Source organism: Lactuca virosa, chromosome 3 (assembly GCF_052849685.1).
Source record: "Lactuca virosa cultivar CGN04683 chromosome 3, Lactuca_virosa_CGN04683_v6, whole genome shotgun sequence".
NCBI classification, from domain to species: domain Eukaryota; kingdom Viridiplantae; phylum Streptophyta; class Magnoliopsida; order Asterales; family Asteraceae; genus Lactuca; species Lactuca virosa.
In genome coordinates this window covers 339,452,930-339,466,515 of record NC_136428.1, presented here as the reverse complement: position 1 = coordinate 339,466,515, position 13,586 = coordinate 339,452,930, and the positions used below count along the sequence as shown (strand labels likewise).

At 39.2% G+C, this 13,586-nt stretch overlaps 1 protein-coding gene across 1 annotated transcript; it reads left to right on the top strand.

The window, feature by feature from the left end:
- Positions 1 to 10,879: 10,879 nt before the first annotated feature.
- On the top strand, positions 10,880 to 13,049 carry MOS4 (modifier of snc1,4). The gene is made up of 6 exons (XM_079086691.1): positions 10,880 to 11,245; positions 11,645 to 11,820; positions 11,975 to 12,058; positions 12,387 to 12,456; positions 12,558 to 12,691; positions 12,842 to 13,049. Exons 1-6 carry the CDS (start codon positions 10,997 to 10,999, stop codon positions 12,888 to 12,890), a joined length of 762 nt encoding a protein of 253 aa, XP_078942817.1. The 5' UTR covers positions 10,880 to 10,996; the 3' UTR covers positions 12,891 to 13,049.
- Positions 13,050 to 13,586: the final 537 nt, after the last annotated feature.

Genomic DNA, 13,586 nt, shown 5'->3' with positions numbered 1-13,586 from the left:
GATCTTTTAGAGAGAACTTGAGTAGAGGAGTAATCTAGGAGAGATACCTAGATAAGCATTCGAGGAGCCTACTGAGAGAGTAGTTAGATACCCGCGAGGGGGTAGAGTTGCTTGAGTTTGGTGATACCCTTTTGAGGGAGCAGAGCAAGTGGAGTTGTAACCTAGAGTGGTTTTTCATGTTGATAGAGATTATTCGATGCCCGAATGCTGCTTGTTTCATGCTTTGTGGAACTCTTGATGATGGGAGTCAGCTACTAAGTGAATATGACGATATTCAGGAGGTGGATGACTGGCATCATAAGGAGTTCTTCAGCAGCTGATGGCAGAGAAGTGAGGGAACCTAGGAAGAGCCTAGGGAGTGGCCTTTGTCAGATGAATATGCTGATAGAGGAGAGTATTCGCTGGGAAGCGACCAGGTATAATGGGATTGGTGATCGGGAAGGTTGAGCAGCTACTTAGGAAATCTGGGACGATCTGTGTGGAAAGTATGGGTAGATGTGGCAGGTAGTATGGGCCCGTACTACTGAAAGCAGAGGACCCATACTCGAAACAGGGAGAATTCTAGAGGTTATAAGTAGCAGATTGAGAAGAGAGATAACATGGTTCGAGTACCATGATTCGTAGCAGATTGAGAAGAGAGATAACATGGTTCGATTACCATTATTCGTAGCAGATTGAGAAGAGAAATACATGGTTCGGTTACCATGATTTGTAGCAGATTGAGAGTTGATCACATGGTTCGAGTACCATGATTTGTGGCGGTTAGTGCTTCTGGTTTTACCAGTTATCCCGTTGTGATTGATTAGACTGAGATCAGATGTGATAACGTATGGGGCCCGAGGGCCATGTCGAGCGAGATTTAATGGAGCCTGCCTTGAGAGGGAAATCGAGTTAGTTTCTGGGAGATTTATTTGGTGAGATGCCAGTTTGAGTCGCAAAACTCAGGGATGAGTAGAGGTGATGCTTATTGGAGGATCGCGGTCTGAGTCGAGCAATCGACCGATAAATGAGACGTCACCTTCTGAGACAAGAGTTGCGTTGTCCCCATTTCTGGGAGAAGCGAAGGAAATAAGAGTTTCCGGTTTCAGAGTTGGAGGTAAACCCTGTGGGGTAGCATAGGGTTGCAACCTTTCACCAGAGTATTTAGGCAGTATGTTTGTTGCGAGGTAGTCCTTAGACCACAAGAGAACTATTAGTGGATACTGAGATGAGGACAAAGAGATGCCTTAGTCGATTCAAGTATGTTTTTAGCAGCGGTTCCAAGTGATCAAGAGGAGTATATTGGGGCAGTGACCCTCGTCGTTATGCTGTGTATCGGCCGTGAGAGGGAGATCTCATGCTTTGATGATGATTCCCGTATTGGGAGGCTGGTCGCGGAGTCAAAGACGAGGTGGGTAATAGTGCATTATTTCCAGACCGAGAGTCAGGATTATTTCGGTACAATTGGGGTATCCGGCGGTGTGTCGGTCGAAGGCTTCGAGATGACTAGAAACAGTCACGTCGAGAGGATTCTGAGATTTTTGTCTGAGTTACGGGATATTTGGAGTTGCTTGGTTTCCATCGGGAAGATCATTGATGTGACTACGTTGTATGTTCCAAGAGTTAAGTATGATGTGCCCGGTGAAACAGTCTGTGGAAAAGACTGTTGGTATGCCAATTGGTGATGGTTCGAACCTTGAGTGGGGGAGAACTGAATACTTTATTGAGAGTATCAGAGATTTGTTCAAGAGCAGTTAGAGGACTGGATGTAGTGACCTGCGGTATGGATACATGAGACTAGGGTTATTGGTGGTCGAGGCGAGGTGCAGAGCGAGATAATGCATGTTGTATGTGTTCAGGAAGGGATGAGCATCTCCACGGCAGGTGGCCGTTGGTCAGAAACCTTGTGGTGGTTAGAGATTCTTCAAGGTTGTAATGGTAAAATTCGAGGTGGTTGGCTCGTAAGGATAGTTTCGGCAGTTGAGAATTTATGGTTCAATGTATGGGTTGTGTTTGGGCAGCCAACTTCAGGATCAGTATGTGTATTCTTGCATGGGTTTTGAGCAATAGAGGAGGGAGTTTCGGATTGTCGCCAACGTGTTCTGAGTCATTGTCGATTCCTCCGTGTTTCAATTGAGAGTTGAAATAATCCGAAGTTACGAGTTGTGTGAGAGTAAGATCGGTGGTGGAGTCGAGATATTGTGAGATTCTGGATGGATACATTGTGGTATCCGAGTATGATGCCATGGGTGGCGGATCAGTGGTTAAGGCAAGACATCGTGAGATGCTTTGATGGTGTACCGAGGTACCCGAGTGATTTATTGTTCCAGGGGGAACCCAACAGTTAATTGTCTTCGGAGTGGGACTGTCTAAGGGTGTATCTGTGCTGAGAAAAGTGCCTTGCCTACGAGAACTTACATCAGGAGTGGTGTAAACTGAGTGGGTGCGTGCACTTATCTATGTTGGAATTGTGGGGCATGAGTTAGTGAACTCAGTGTAGTGATGACTTGATGATGATATTTTGAGGTTATAAGAGAGCGAGTGGATCCGAGTGAGGGTAGTCACTTAGGATTATCGGGGAAAAACCATGGAGTGAGCCCATGGCGATTCAGTGAGTAAGAGAGTGTTGTAAGACTACGGGGAGCCGTAGCATCCATGAGTCAGTGAGAGAAAGAGTATCGTGTGACTGCGAAGAGTCGCAGCATACGTGAGTCAGAGAAAAGGGTATCGTGATACTGCGGGGAGCCATGGTATTCACTAGTCAGCGAGAGAGTATCGTGATACTACGGGGGGCGTAGTATTCACTGGTTAAATGGAGAGTGTTGTGATACTGCGGGGAGCCGTAGTATTCACAAGTCAGTGAGAAGGTGTCATAGGCCTGCGAGGAGCCGTATTATTCGCTAGTCAGAGCGTGACGCATAAGAGTTTTTAGGCTTGGGTAGCCTTATTCTTTGAGTTTTAGGGAACCTGGAGGTCGGACCAGGGGCGAGACTGGGGTCTCCTTAATGATCGGGAATCGTTATATTCTGAGTTAAGGTGTGGTTATCGCAATCAGAAGGAATTGGAGAAGTGATGTACGCGTGAGTTGCGGGTCATAGGTCGTGAGTTGAGTGCTTCATTGGGACGAGTGGTTCCAATTCTGACTCAGACCAGACTCTCGAGTTAGAGTTTGGCTCTAGTGATGTACTGAGTAGGCGAAATGAGATTTCGGATCCAGAGAAGGGGTTCCATTTTGAGGGGCATTGTTTGTCATCTGGTGACTTAGGCCTGAGTGGGTCAGTTTGTTGGAATGGGAGGTATCACGAGATGCATGGACCAATGAGTAGTAGACGACAAAGGTCGGGGTGAGATGATCTTCAGTTGGGATTGTAGTAATCGCACGGGGTAAAGCGGACTTCGTGACTTGTGTGTCACACTGGGCCAAGATAGTTAGTGTGGGGAGGAAGTCAGTGAGATATGTTGAGGCATGCAATGGGTAACCTTTGGAGGTTCAACTGCTAGGTCGGGATATGACTTGGTGCTCAGTGTTGAAAGGGATATTGGAGAAGGGAGCTGGGATTTATGATTGTTAGATGTTAGAGGATAATTCTGAACAAACATGATCATTGTCTTGTGTTTAAGGACAGGGTGTTGAGAGTTCATTATTCAGATGGGTTTTGATTGCAGTACATTGGATGGGTCCCTGGTGTGATGTGATCCTTTCATTCTTTGGAGTATGATCTGAATTGTTTAATATGTCTGGTATGAGTAATCAGTAGTCAATTTTTTTGGGCATTGACTTGTTTTATCAGTCGCAACGAGAGAATCAGAGGGGCAGTGAGTTGTCAGGGTCTGTTATTCGAGGAGCGAATAACATGGTGATATCTTGAGAAGGCGGTCAGGCAGAGAGACAGACCACTAGAGTTTCTAGATTCTGGAGGGTCAGAAGGGTTATCGTAGCGGCAGAAGGGTATGTCATTTTCTGGGTGGGAGTTCCTGTTTGGATTTAGGTGTCCATGTAGGTAGTTAGTTGTGTGGTATAAGATCCTTTCGGTGGTAATTTTCGACTGTTTGGGTTCGATCTATGAGACGTTGAGAGGCGATTTCGAGGGCGAAATCTAATTCAAGTGGGGGAGAATTGTAACATCCGGATTTTCAGGTGCATTAATGTGTGTTTAACATTGAGATTTATGAAGTGACTCGGCGAGTTGTAAGTCCAACTCGTCGAGTAGAGTCGGGTTGTCCGCGTGACTTTAATGAATGGACTCGACGAGTCAGTGAGTCGACTCGCCGAGTAGGAGCTGGGCAAAAAAACCCTAATTTCCCGGGGTTGGGGCCTATATAAGGGAACTTATGCCCCATTTGCGCCTCACCAGTTACCCTACACTCCTGAGAGCAAAGCCTAATCGCCATTATAGCTAGAGAGTGAGTGAAGAGCTAATTTGAGTGGTTTTGTGCATCCTTTGAAGGAGATTTGGAGAGCTTGGTGTGTTTGATCAAGGAGGGGCTGTAGATCCAGAGTTCTTCAGTGGTGAGCTTCAGTGCAAAGGTAAAAGGCTCCTATCTTGACCTTTCCTTTGTGAGATCTTAGTTTAGGGATATTTTGAGGGTTTTCCTCCCATCCATTCTTGGCAATGAGTTGTTTGAGCATATCATGAGGTTGAAACCTCAGATCTGGACTGTAGAAGGACTCGACAGACCAAAGATCCAAGATTTATTGAGTTAGAGACAAGACCTTGAGCATGTAACCTTTGTTAGAACTTGTATTGGCATTATGGAGCAAGTATGTCATGCATGAACGTAAAGATCGAAGCTTTACGTGACAGTCGAGCCTTGGGAGGCTAGATCTAGAGTTTAGGGTAGTAGATCTACCTTAAAACATCTGAATGAGAAAACAGACTGAAGGGACTCGCTGAGTCCATGAACTGACTCGACGAGTCGGTTAGGGTTTGTCCCGATAAGTTTGATCATGCGATAACTCGGCGAGTTGGAGGTCAAATCGACGAGCTGAGCTGGACTTTCTTGAGACTTCTGAGAAAGCGATGGGACTCGACGAGTCGCAAGAGTGCACTCGACGAGTCAGGTCAAACATGGACTGTTGACTTGAGTTTGACTTCTGTTGACTTTGGGGTTCTGGTTAACATGAGTGATAGAGGCCATGGAGGGGTAAAATGGTCTTTTATCCACTTCAAAGAGTTAGAGAGAGAAAGAATAGCCTTTGGTTATTTGAGTCGTTAAAAGAGTATTGATTAGAGATATTTACCCTATGTGTTAGGCGGTGGCTAGTTCGAGATTCGAGTTCGAGGATATTTGCTTGCTTGCTTGCAAGGTGAGTCTTCTCACTATACATACCTAGAGTGGTAACCAGAGTAGTGTGACCAGAGGGTCTTATGTGTTTATTTGAGTACTGTGATATTTTTCATTATGTGTATGTGATTTATGCTATGTATTATTCATAGTTTATAGAGTTAGGACCGGAAGGTCCACAGAGTTAGGATCGGAGGGTCCATCAGAGTTGTGGGACTGGAGGGTCCCACTGAGACACATTGACCGGAGGGTCTTACAGAGTTATAGGCTCGAGTGGCTAATATGTTGTATGTGGTATTTTGGGGAACTCACTAAGCTTCGTGCTTACCGTGTTATGTGTTATGTGTTTCAGGTATTTCTCAGGATCACGGGAAGGCACCAGTTTGATTGTACACACCAGAGAAAGAGTTATGTTTCGAGGATCCTGGATTGTTAACCAAACAAACATGGGGTTACGTTTTGTAAATTAAATAAATGAGATTTTTATGAAATGTGTTATGAGAATTATGTGATTTAAAAATGAAAATTTTGTTTGGAAATTTACGGCGTTACATGTTTGGTAAATTTTGGACTTAAATTGAAAGGATTTTGGGGTGCTGAGTGCTGAATGGTAATTTATGGACTTTATTTGAAAAGAATAAGAGGAGGAGGGACTGAAAATGTTAATATGGTAAATTGTTGAGATTGGACGGGAGTTTATAACCCGTCACGTTATCACTCTCAAACCCTAACCCTACCTTATCAACCTCCAGCCACCACCTTCTTTCTCTACCTCCAACCGCCACTACCAGCTCCGACCACTTAGCACCATCGAACACCCACCGGCGGCCCTTGTTGCCAGTGTTAACGAAGACCGACGGGAAACCGGGAACGAAGCTGCACCAGTTGAAGATCGGAGAACGTGGTCGTTTCAATCGCTTCTCCTCCTTTCTTCCTTGTTTCGTGTCGTCTCAGCGTTAGCTGACGTCCGTCGCTGCTCATGTGATAGTCAAGGACGTCGTTCCTTCTGCCACTGCGCCATTCCTGTTGAAGACAGAGCCGCCGTCGAACAACCACCGTTTTGTTGCTGCCACTACTAGACTGTTCCGACGAGATCGTGGCAGCTTCAATCGCTTCTCCTCCTTTCTTCTGTGTTGTCTTAATTTTTGCCGATGTCCGTCCGTCGCCGCTACCGCCGGCTGTTAAGGTTGTTGTTGTTGCCGTTCGTTGTATGCCACCAGGTGGTTCGTTGCGTCCATATCTCGTGCAAGGATGCCTGTGTACTGGTGTATGTGTTGCATGACCGGAAATCAAAAGTGAACCACCACCACCACCACCGTGAGGTGGTGGCTATCAACTCCGACCACCACCTGTCGCCACAAGGGTGGCTGTGTATGTGTGTGTGTGTGTGTGTGTGTTCCTTTTAGATAATATGTTGTAAAATGTATTGCTTTGGCCGGATTAATCAAGGAAAAATCCACCACCACCACCAGCCGCCGTGTTGGGTGACGGTGTGCATTTGTGTGTGACTGGATTTCTATTTGAGATGCTTGGACATGTTTTGACCTGGAATCATAACCACCACCGCCACGAGGTGGTGGCCGCCGCCGTTGACCACCACTACCCGAGGTAGTAGTGGGTGGTGTCTGACTTATTTAACAGAAATTGACCTAAAAACTTAACAAATGGACTAATTGGCACGCGATTGCATTGGAAACCCTAATTAGGGTTTAGAAAACCCTAATTTTGGAAATGTGAGTTTGGATTTGTCGGGACCCATGTTTGGACCGTTGGATTTGGAATTTTGAATTATGCCCGGCCACATTGTATGTTTGGTCTAGTGGAGTGATGGACTTAATAGTTTAAGTCCTTAATGGGTTAAGTAAGAACACTTAACCCTAATCGTCATTTTATGTGAAAAACCCTAATTAGGGTTGGGTTCTTGTTGGGCCATTTCTTGGACTAAGTTGCTATGGGCCTTCGTGGGCCAATTGGGAACATGTTTTTGGACTAAGGAAATTATTGGGCTTTAGGATAAGGCCCATTGGAAAGGCTTAGGCCCAATTTGGAAAATTAGGCCATAGGTGGGCCATAATTGGGCCTTGATGATTATGAGATATTGGTCCATCGGAATGCCAATAGTTTGGACTAGAATAAATGGTTGGGCCCTAAGGTAAGACCATGTAGAGGTTTGGGCCCAATTTGAAAAATTGGGCCATTTTTTGGGCCTTGGTTGATCATTTAGCTTTTGGGCCTTTAGAGTGTGAGTTTGGGCCTTGGTTTTGAGACAAGCTAGGTTAGGGGTAAAATGGTCCTTTTACCCAAAGTGTGGATTTATGGTTATGCATTGAAACCCAAATGGTTAATTGGATGTTGTTTTGATATGGAAAGTTCGGGAGTCTGTCATCCAACAGCTAGGGTCTTATCCGCGGGACTTCGGCAGTACGAGGTGAGTCTCCTCACCATACCAATGGGTCGAAGGCACCAAGGCCGACCCATTTATCTAGTTGTGATGATTATTGTGGATGTGCTATCGATACATTATGTATTTATGTGAAGACCATGCGGGGGTTCCCATGGCAATTAGTTATATGTGGTATGCTAATTGATTGTGTGGCATTTGGTATGCTAGTTGTCTTTGTGATACTTGCATGGAAGACTCTGAGGGGTTCTCGAGGCATTGTATATAAGACCATGAGGAGGTTCCCATGGCACTCCAGGATAAGACCATGTGGGGGTTCCCATGGCAGTAGGCTAAGACCATGTGGGGGTTCCCATGACACCCGGTGTAAGACCTTGGAGGGTTTTCATGGCACCTTTATATGCTTGTATGTATGGATTATATGGTTTGTATGACACATCTGTTGATTAGTGAAGATCATGTAAGGGTTCCCATGGCAGTTAGTTAAGACCATGTATGGGTTCCCATGGCAGGTAGTTAAGACCATGTGGGGGTTCCCATGACTTATGTAAGAGCTTGGAGGGTTTCTACGGCTTCCTTATCTGATTATATGCATGACTTATGTGATTGATATGGTTTATGTGGGGTATGCTCAGGGGAACTCACTAAGCTTCGTGCTTATAGTTTTGTTTATGGGTTCAGGTATCATTGGAAGGGTCCGGCTTGATCGCAGCGCACACACCCGTGTTTTCCGCATTATGTGATTCTGTGATATAACTCTAATAAATGTTTTAATTAAGCAATATTTTTGAATGGTTGGATTAAGTAACATATGTGTTTGACTATAATGAAAAATGAATTTTTTACCCTTGATTTTTGGGTCGTTACATATATTGAATTATTTATAAATACGAAATTAAGATGATATTCATGGTAATATGGTGTTTAAGAAAAAATTGATTTTTATTAGGTAGTTGTTTATATTGTAAAATAAATATGAAAATTCCTTAAGCTTAAGATTTAAAATAAGGAATGAAGAAACGTATTCATTGCAAATTACTATCACATTAATTATATTTAATACTCCCTCCGTCCCAATATTATTGTCCACAGACAAAAAAACACACAGATTAAGAAAAGCATTAATTACCACTAACTTTATATAATAAAATGACAGTTTTGTCATTACTTTGCATTTAATATTCCATTAAATGCTTAGTTGGTTAAGTAATAATGAGGGGGTATTTTGGTAAAAATGTTATTTATTTTTAAAAGTGGACTATTATTTTGGGATAAACCAAAAAAAAAAAGATGTACTATAATTTTGGGACGGAGGGAGTATATTACATATATAAATAGAAATATTATGTGGTTTTTTAATTTTAAAAATTGAAAAAAAAAACAGAAATTGATATGTGGATATTATTTATTTTAAAATTTCCATAAAATGACAAGTGTCAAGAATCATAAGATATTGACATATGACATAGTAAATCTTGATTTATTAAAGTATACTAGATGTGAGACTAGTATGCTATACGAGTTAATTAAAAAAAAGTTAAATATGAAAGTTGGTAAGAAATGAGCAATTATTTTTATTTATGAGACTTGTAATACGCACGCTGATTAAAAAAGTAGTTAAATATGAAGTCCGGTAAAAGATGAATAATTTATTTTTAGTTGTGAGTCCGTATACTATATGAGCTGATTAAAAAAAATTAAATATAAAATTTGGTAAAATTTGAATAATTTATTTATAGTTGTGAGATCCGTATATTATACGAGTTGATTATAAAAATATTAATCAATTTATGTTTCTATAAGTTTATGTTATTAAATATGAAATTGATGATCAAACTTTGTAATGGATTATTAATATCGATATGTGAGGTAATGGCGAGACTAATAGCATCCTAAATTAAAACTAAAAGTAATTTTCATATATAATACAGTTGAGCGAAATGATTCTTTTGATTTTTCTTGATTGAGCAATAGATATGATACAACATAAATACATGAAATTAATAATTAATTATGGGATATATACACTAAAGTCCCAATATTTTCATCGATTTGACAAGAAAGTCTTAAACTTTATTTTTTTGACAGTAAAGTCCAAATTACCAGCAGTTTTTGACACCTTTACCCTTTTTTTCCGGTTAGCCGGTAATTAGGATTTTTTTGTCAAAAAATTAAAGTTTAGGACTTTTTTTTCAAATCGTCAATTAGGACTTTACTGTCAAAAAAATAAAGTTCATGACTTTCTTGTCAAATCGTTGAAAATATTGGGACTTTAGTGTATGTATCCTTTTTTTTGTTAGAAATTTAATGGTATGATACTCTTTAAGCATAAGAGTTATTGAAACATTCTCTAGTCAGCTAGATCCTATTGAAATCCTTAATGTTTGCTTCTTGTTAAATCGTTTTTTTAATCTCAACAAACCGATATTGAAAAAAAGGCAATTTCTCTTTTTTCGGTTTCTTATTTCTCTATTTTTGGGACTGCAAAAAGCCAACACAACCCTGGTTCTTTCTTTCTTTCTTGATTATCTTCATTTTGTTCAATGTCGGTTTGTTGAGATTAAAAAAACGACTTAAAAAGAAGCAAACGTTAAGGGTTTCAATAGGATCTAGCTGACTAGAGAAGGTTTCAATAACTCTTATGCTTAAAGAGTATCATACCATTAAATTTCTAACAAAAAAAGGATATATACACTAAAGTCCCACTATTTTCAACGATTTGACAAAAAAGTCTTAAACTTTATTTTTTTGACAGTAAAGTCCTAATTGACGATTTGATAAGAAAGTCCTAAACTTTATTTTTTTTGACAAAAAAGTCCTAATTACCGGCTAACCGGAAAAAAATGGTAAAAGTGTCAAAAATTGCCGGTAATTTAGACTTTACTGTCAAAAAAATAAAGTTTAGGATTTTCTTGTCAAATCGATGAAAATATTGGGACTTTAGTGTATATATCTCATTAATTATTATGAGGTGACGTTTGAATAAAACAAATAAAATAACAAATAAATATTAAATAATTAAAAAATCAATTAGTGCCCAATTACATGAAAAGATAACGTATGAACAATTGAATTTTGATTTATTAGAATAGATTAAATGATTTTTATAATTTGTTCACCATTTCACATAATAAGAAATGAGACGATATGCAAAAAGATGTAAACTTAAATAAAAATAAATAAATAAATAACAGCCTCATCCTTATTTCACTACCCTATTCCTAGTTCCAAGTTTTCACTTCCCACCCAAATTTTTTTGCTCTTCTCTTTTCGGAACCGATCGTCGTTTTATACTTGAAGAAGTCGCAAGTGCTAAAACAGTGCTCAACAATGGCGACGTCAACCACCATAAACAACGGAGAAAAGGTTATGCTGCTAGAAGCTCCAGCATCTTCACGGCCTTCTTGGTCCAGTAGTGCTGCGCAAATCGACGCATTGCCCTACATCGATGACGAATACGGCGACCCCAAAGTGAAAGCCGAAGTTGACCGTTTAATCGAAGAAGAGATGCGTTGTAGCTCTAAGAAACCTTCGGATTACCTTAAAGATCTCCCTCCTGTTGCCAAGTTTAATTTTGAGGTATTCTCTCATCTTGCTAAATTTTCTAGGGTTTTACTACACGCCCCAATTCTTTTTCCAAAACCGTACTGTGTCTCCCTCTGAATCTGCATCTGCGTACATATCTGTATATTCTGCAAGTGCAATTCTTATTTTGTTTTTTTATACAATAAGCTAGTTTGACATGAACAATTGAGCATGCTACCAATTGCAATTTTGCTGTTGTAGTGCCTAGTCGCAGTGTTCAACTTAGTGTTTTAGTAAGTCAATTCAAAAGGCTTTAGAACATTTTCTCAGATCTTTGATGTAAGACCGGAGAAATTTAACAGAGTTTTGTAGGAAATAGATTAGGGAAAGAAGTAGATGATGCAGAGAAGAACATGATCAACAACATCTCACTAATTTTTTTTTCTTTTAAAGAATTATCCAATGCTTGCAAGGGAGTATGAAAGGGTGAGATCTGGTAAACCAATGGTGCCTCTTGATATGTCAAGATATGGACTTGAGACTCCATCACTTAACAAAAGGAATGATGAAACTGCTTGGAAACAAGCACTACAGAAATCTCAACGTTTGCTTCAGCATCAAGTTATTAGGTAACAATTAATTAACTTATTTGGTTTTCAGAGCTCTGTGTGATTTGGTCGGAATTGGAATTCAGTTCCATTCCAATGATCCCATGTTTGACAGATTCAAATTCTTTACTTTTTCCATTGATTTTGTATTTAACTTGTTCTTATGTGATGCCAGGCTGGAAAACCTGGATTTAATGTCAAAATATGGAGCTGATGTATGGAAACAACACAATCAGAGACTAGAAGCATTTTTATCAAGGTCAGTGTAATCAATCTCCTTTCCTTTTAATATATATATATTTTTAAATCTGTTTCTACATCTCTGTTAAAATTCAATTTTTTCATCATCTCTGTTAAAATCTGTTTCTACTCTTTCTGGTTATGATTAAAATTAATGTTGAAAAGACGTGAAAGCCCTCCTCATCTTCATCATCAAAAAAATGAGTTAAACATTCATTTGAGTTAAATTTGATGGAATTCAATTCCATTTCTTGACCCTTTGCATATGAAGGAATAGAGTTTGCTGAAAATTCAATGCTGAGGGTATTTACGTCTTTTTCACACATGACATTTGTTGTTTTCTACAGAATGCAAGCACAAGCAGCTGAGTTAAACGAAAAGATAGAAACCGTTAATCGAGAAAGAAAATATCATCAGGTAACTTTATTCTTACTAAATATAGGAACAATTAATCTGATTTATATCATATACATATTTTATTAATTTCACATTTACTTTTTATATATTTTTTAAAACAGCAAAATACTGCATATGAGCTTAATGCATTGTCAGCACAATGGAAGGAGCTCTGTTATAAAAACATAGCAATTGAAGCTGCATGTGTCAAGATTGAAGCCAACCTTGAAGAATTAAAAGCAGAAGCTGCAGAAAAGTATCAAATTTCTTACTTTTTTCCGTTTATAAATTATAAATTATTTTGTTAATTTAAACTCTATTCAAATTTCTTACTTTTTTCCGTTTATAAATTATAAATTATTTTGTTAATTTAAACACTATTCATGATTTTATTTTTTTAATGTAGAGGCTGGAATCTTGATGTTAATATGGAAAATGGCTCTTCGTTGCCTTGAGTTTGGTAAAAGGTATGAAATTGTGATTTAGGTTTTGATTCTTGTTTAGTAGTAATGGGTTTTATTTTGTACTTAAAAATGTTTTTTTCTACATGATTTTGTAGTTGATGACATTTAGATTTTGATTCTTAACATAGAAGGATTTTTTTATTTCTCATACATTGCTTGTTTGTTCTATGTGGAGTGAAATTGTGATTGTTTTGGTTCTTATTAGGTATTTTGAATAGGGAAATCTCAAGAAAAGTCCTAAAATTTTACCTTAATTTACGAAAAAGTCCTAAACTAAATTTTGTTTACGAAAAAGCATGAATTACCAGTAAAAATGGCGATTTGACCCATTTTTCTCAGTTTACCGGTTTTATTACTTATCTGTTTCACTAAAGTCCCATTATTTTACCCTAATTTGCGAATAAGTCCCAAAATAAAATTTACTGATGATTTGACCATTTTCTCTATGTAACATATATTTTAGAGGTTTCATTGCCGACCCGGACGCCTAGTCATTAAATGAGATGATGAGATTGATATGTTGAGTTATCTAATGTTATGTTTAGCATAAAACTTGATATCCTTATGTATTGTATATATCTTTTTGGAACATAAAATGCATCTAACGAAGACTATAATAATTACATAAACTAACAACAACTGCGTAATTTTTTTCGTTTATAAGAAATATTAAATTGTCTATCTAAT

Bases quoted from the DNA above. Each gene is read 5' to 3' on its own strand.
- MOS4 (XM_079086691.1), top strand. From the start codon at position 10,997: ATGGCGACGTCAACCACCATAAACAACGGAGAAAAGGTTATGCTGCTA. The intron at 11,821-11,974 runs GTAACAATTAAT...ATGTGATGCCAG, and splicing joins CTTCAGCATCAAGTTATTAG to GCTGGAAAACCTGGATTTAA. The intron at 12,059-12,386 runs GTCAGTGTAATC...TGTTTTCTACAG, and splicing joins CTAGAAGCATTTTTATCAAG to AATGCAAGCACAAGCAGCTG.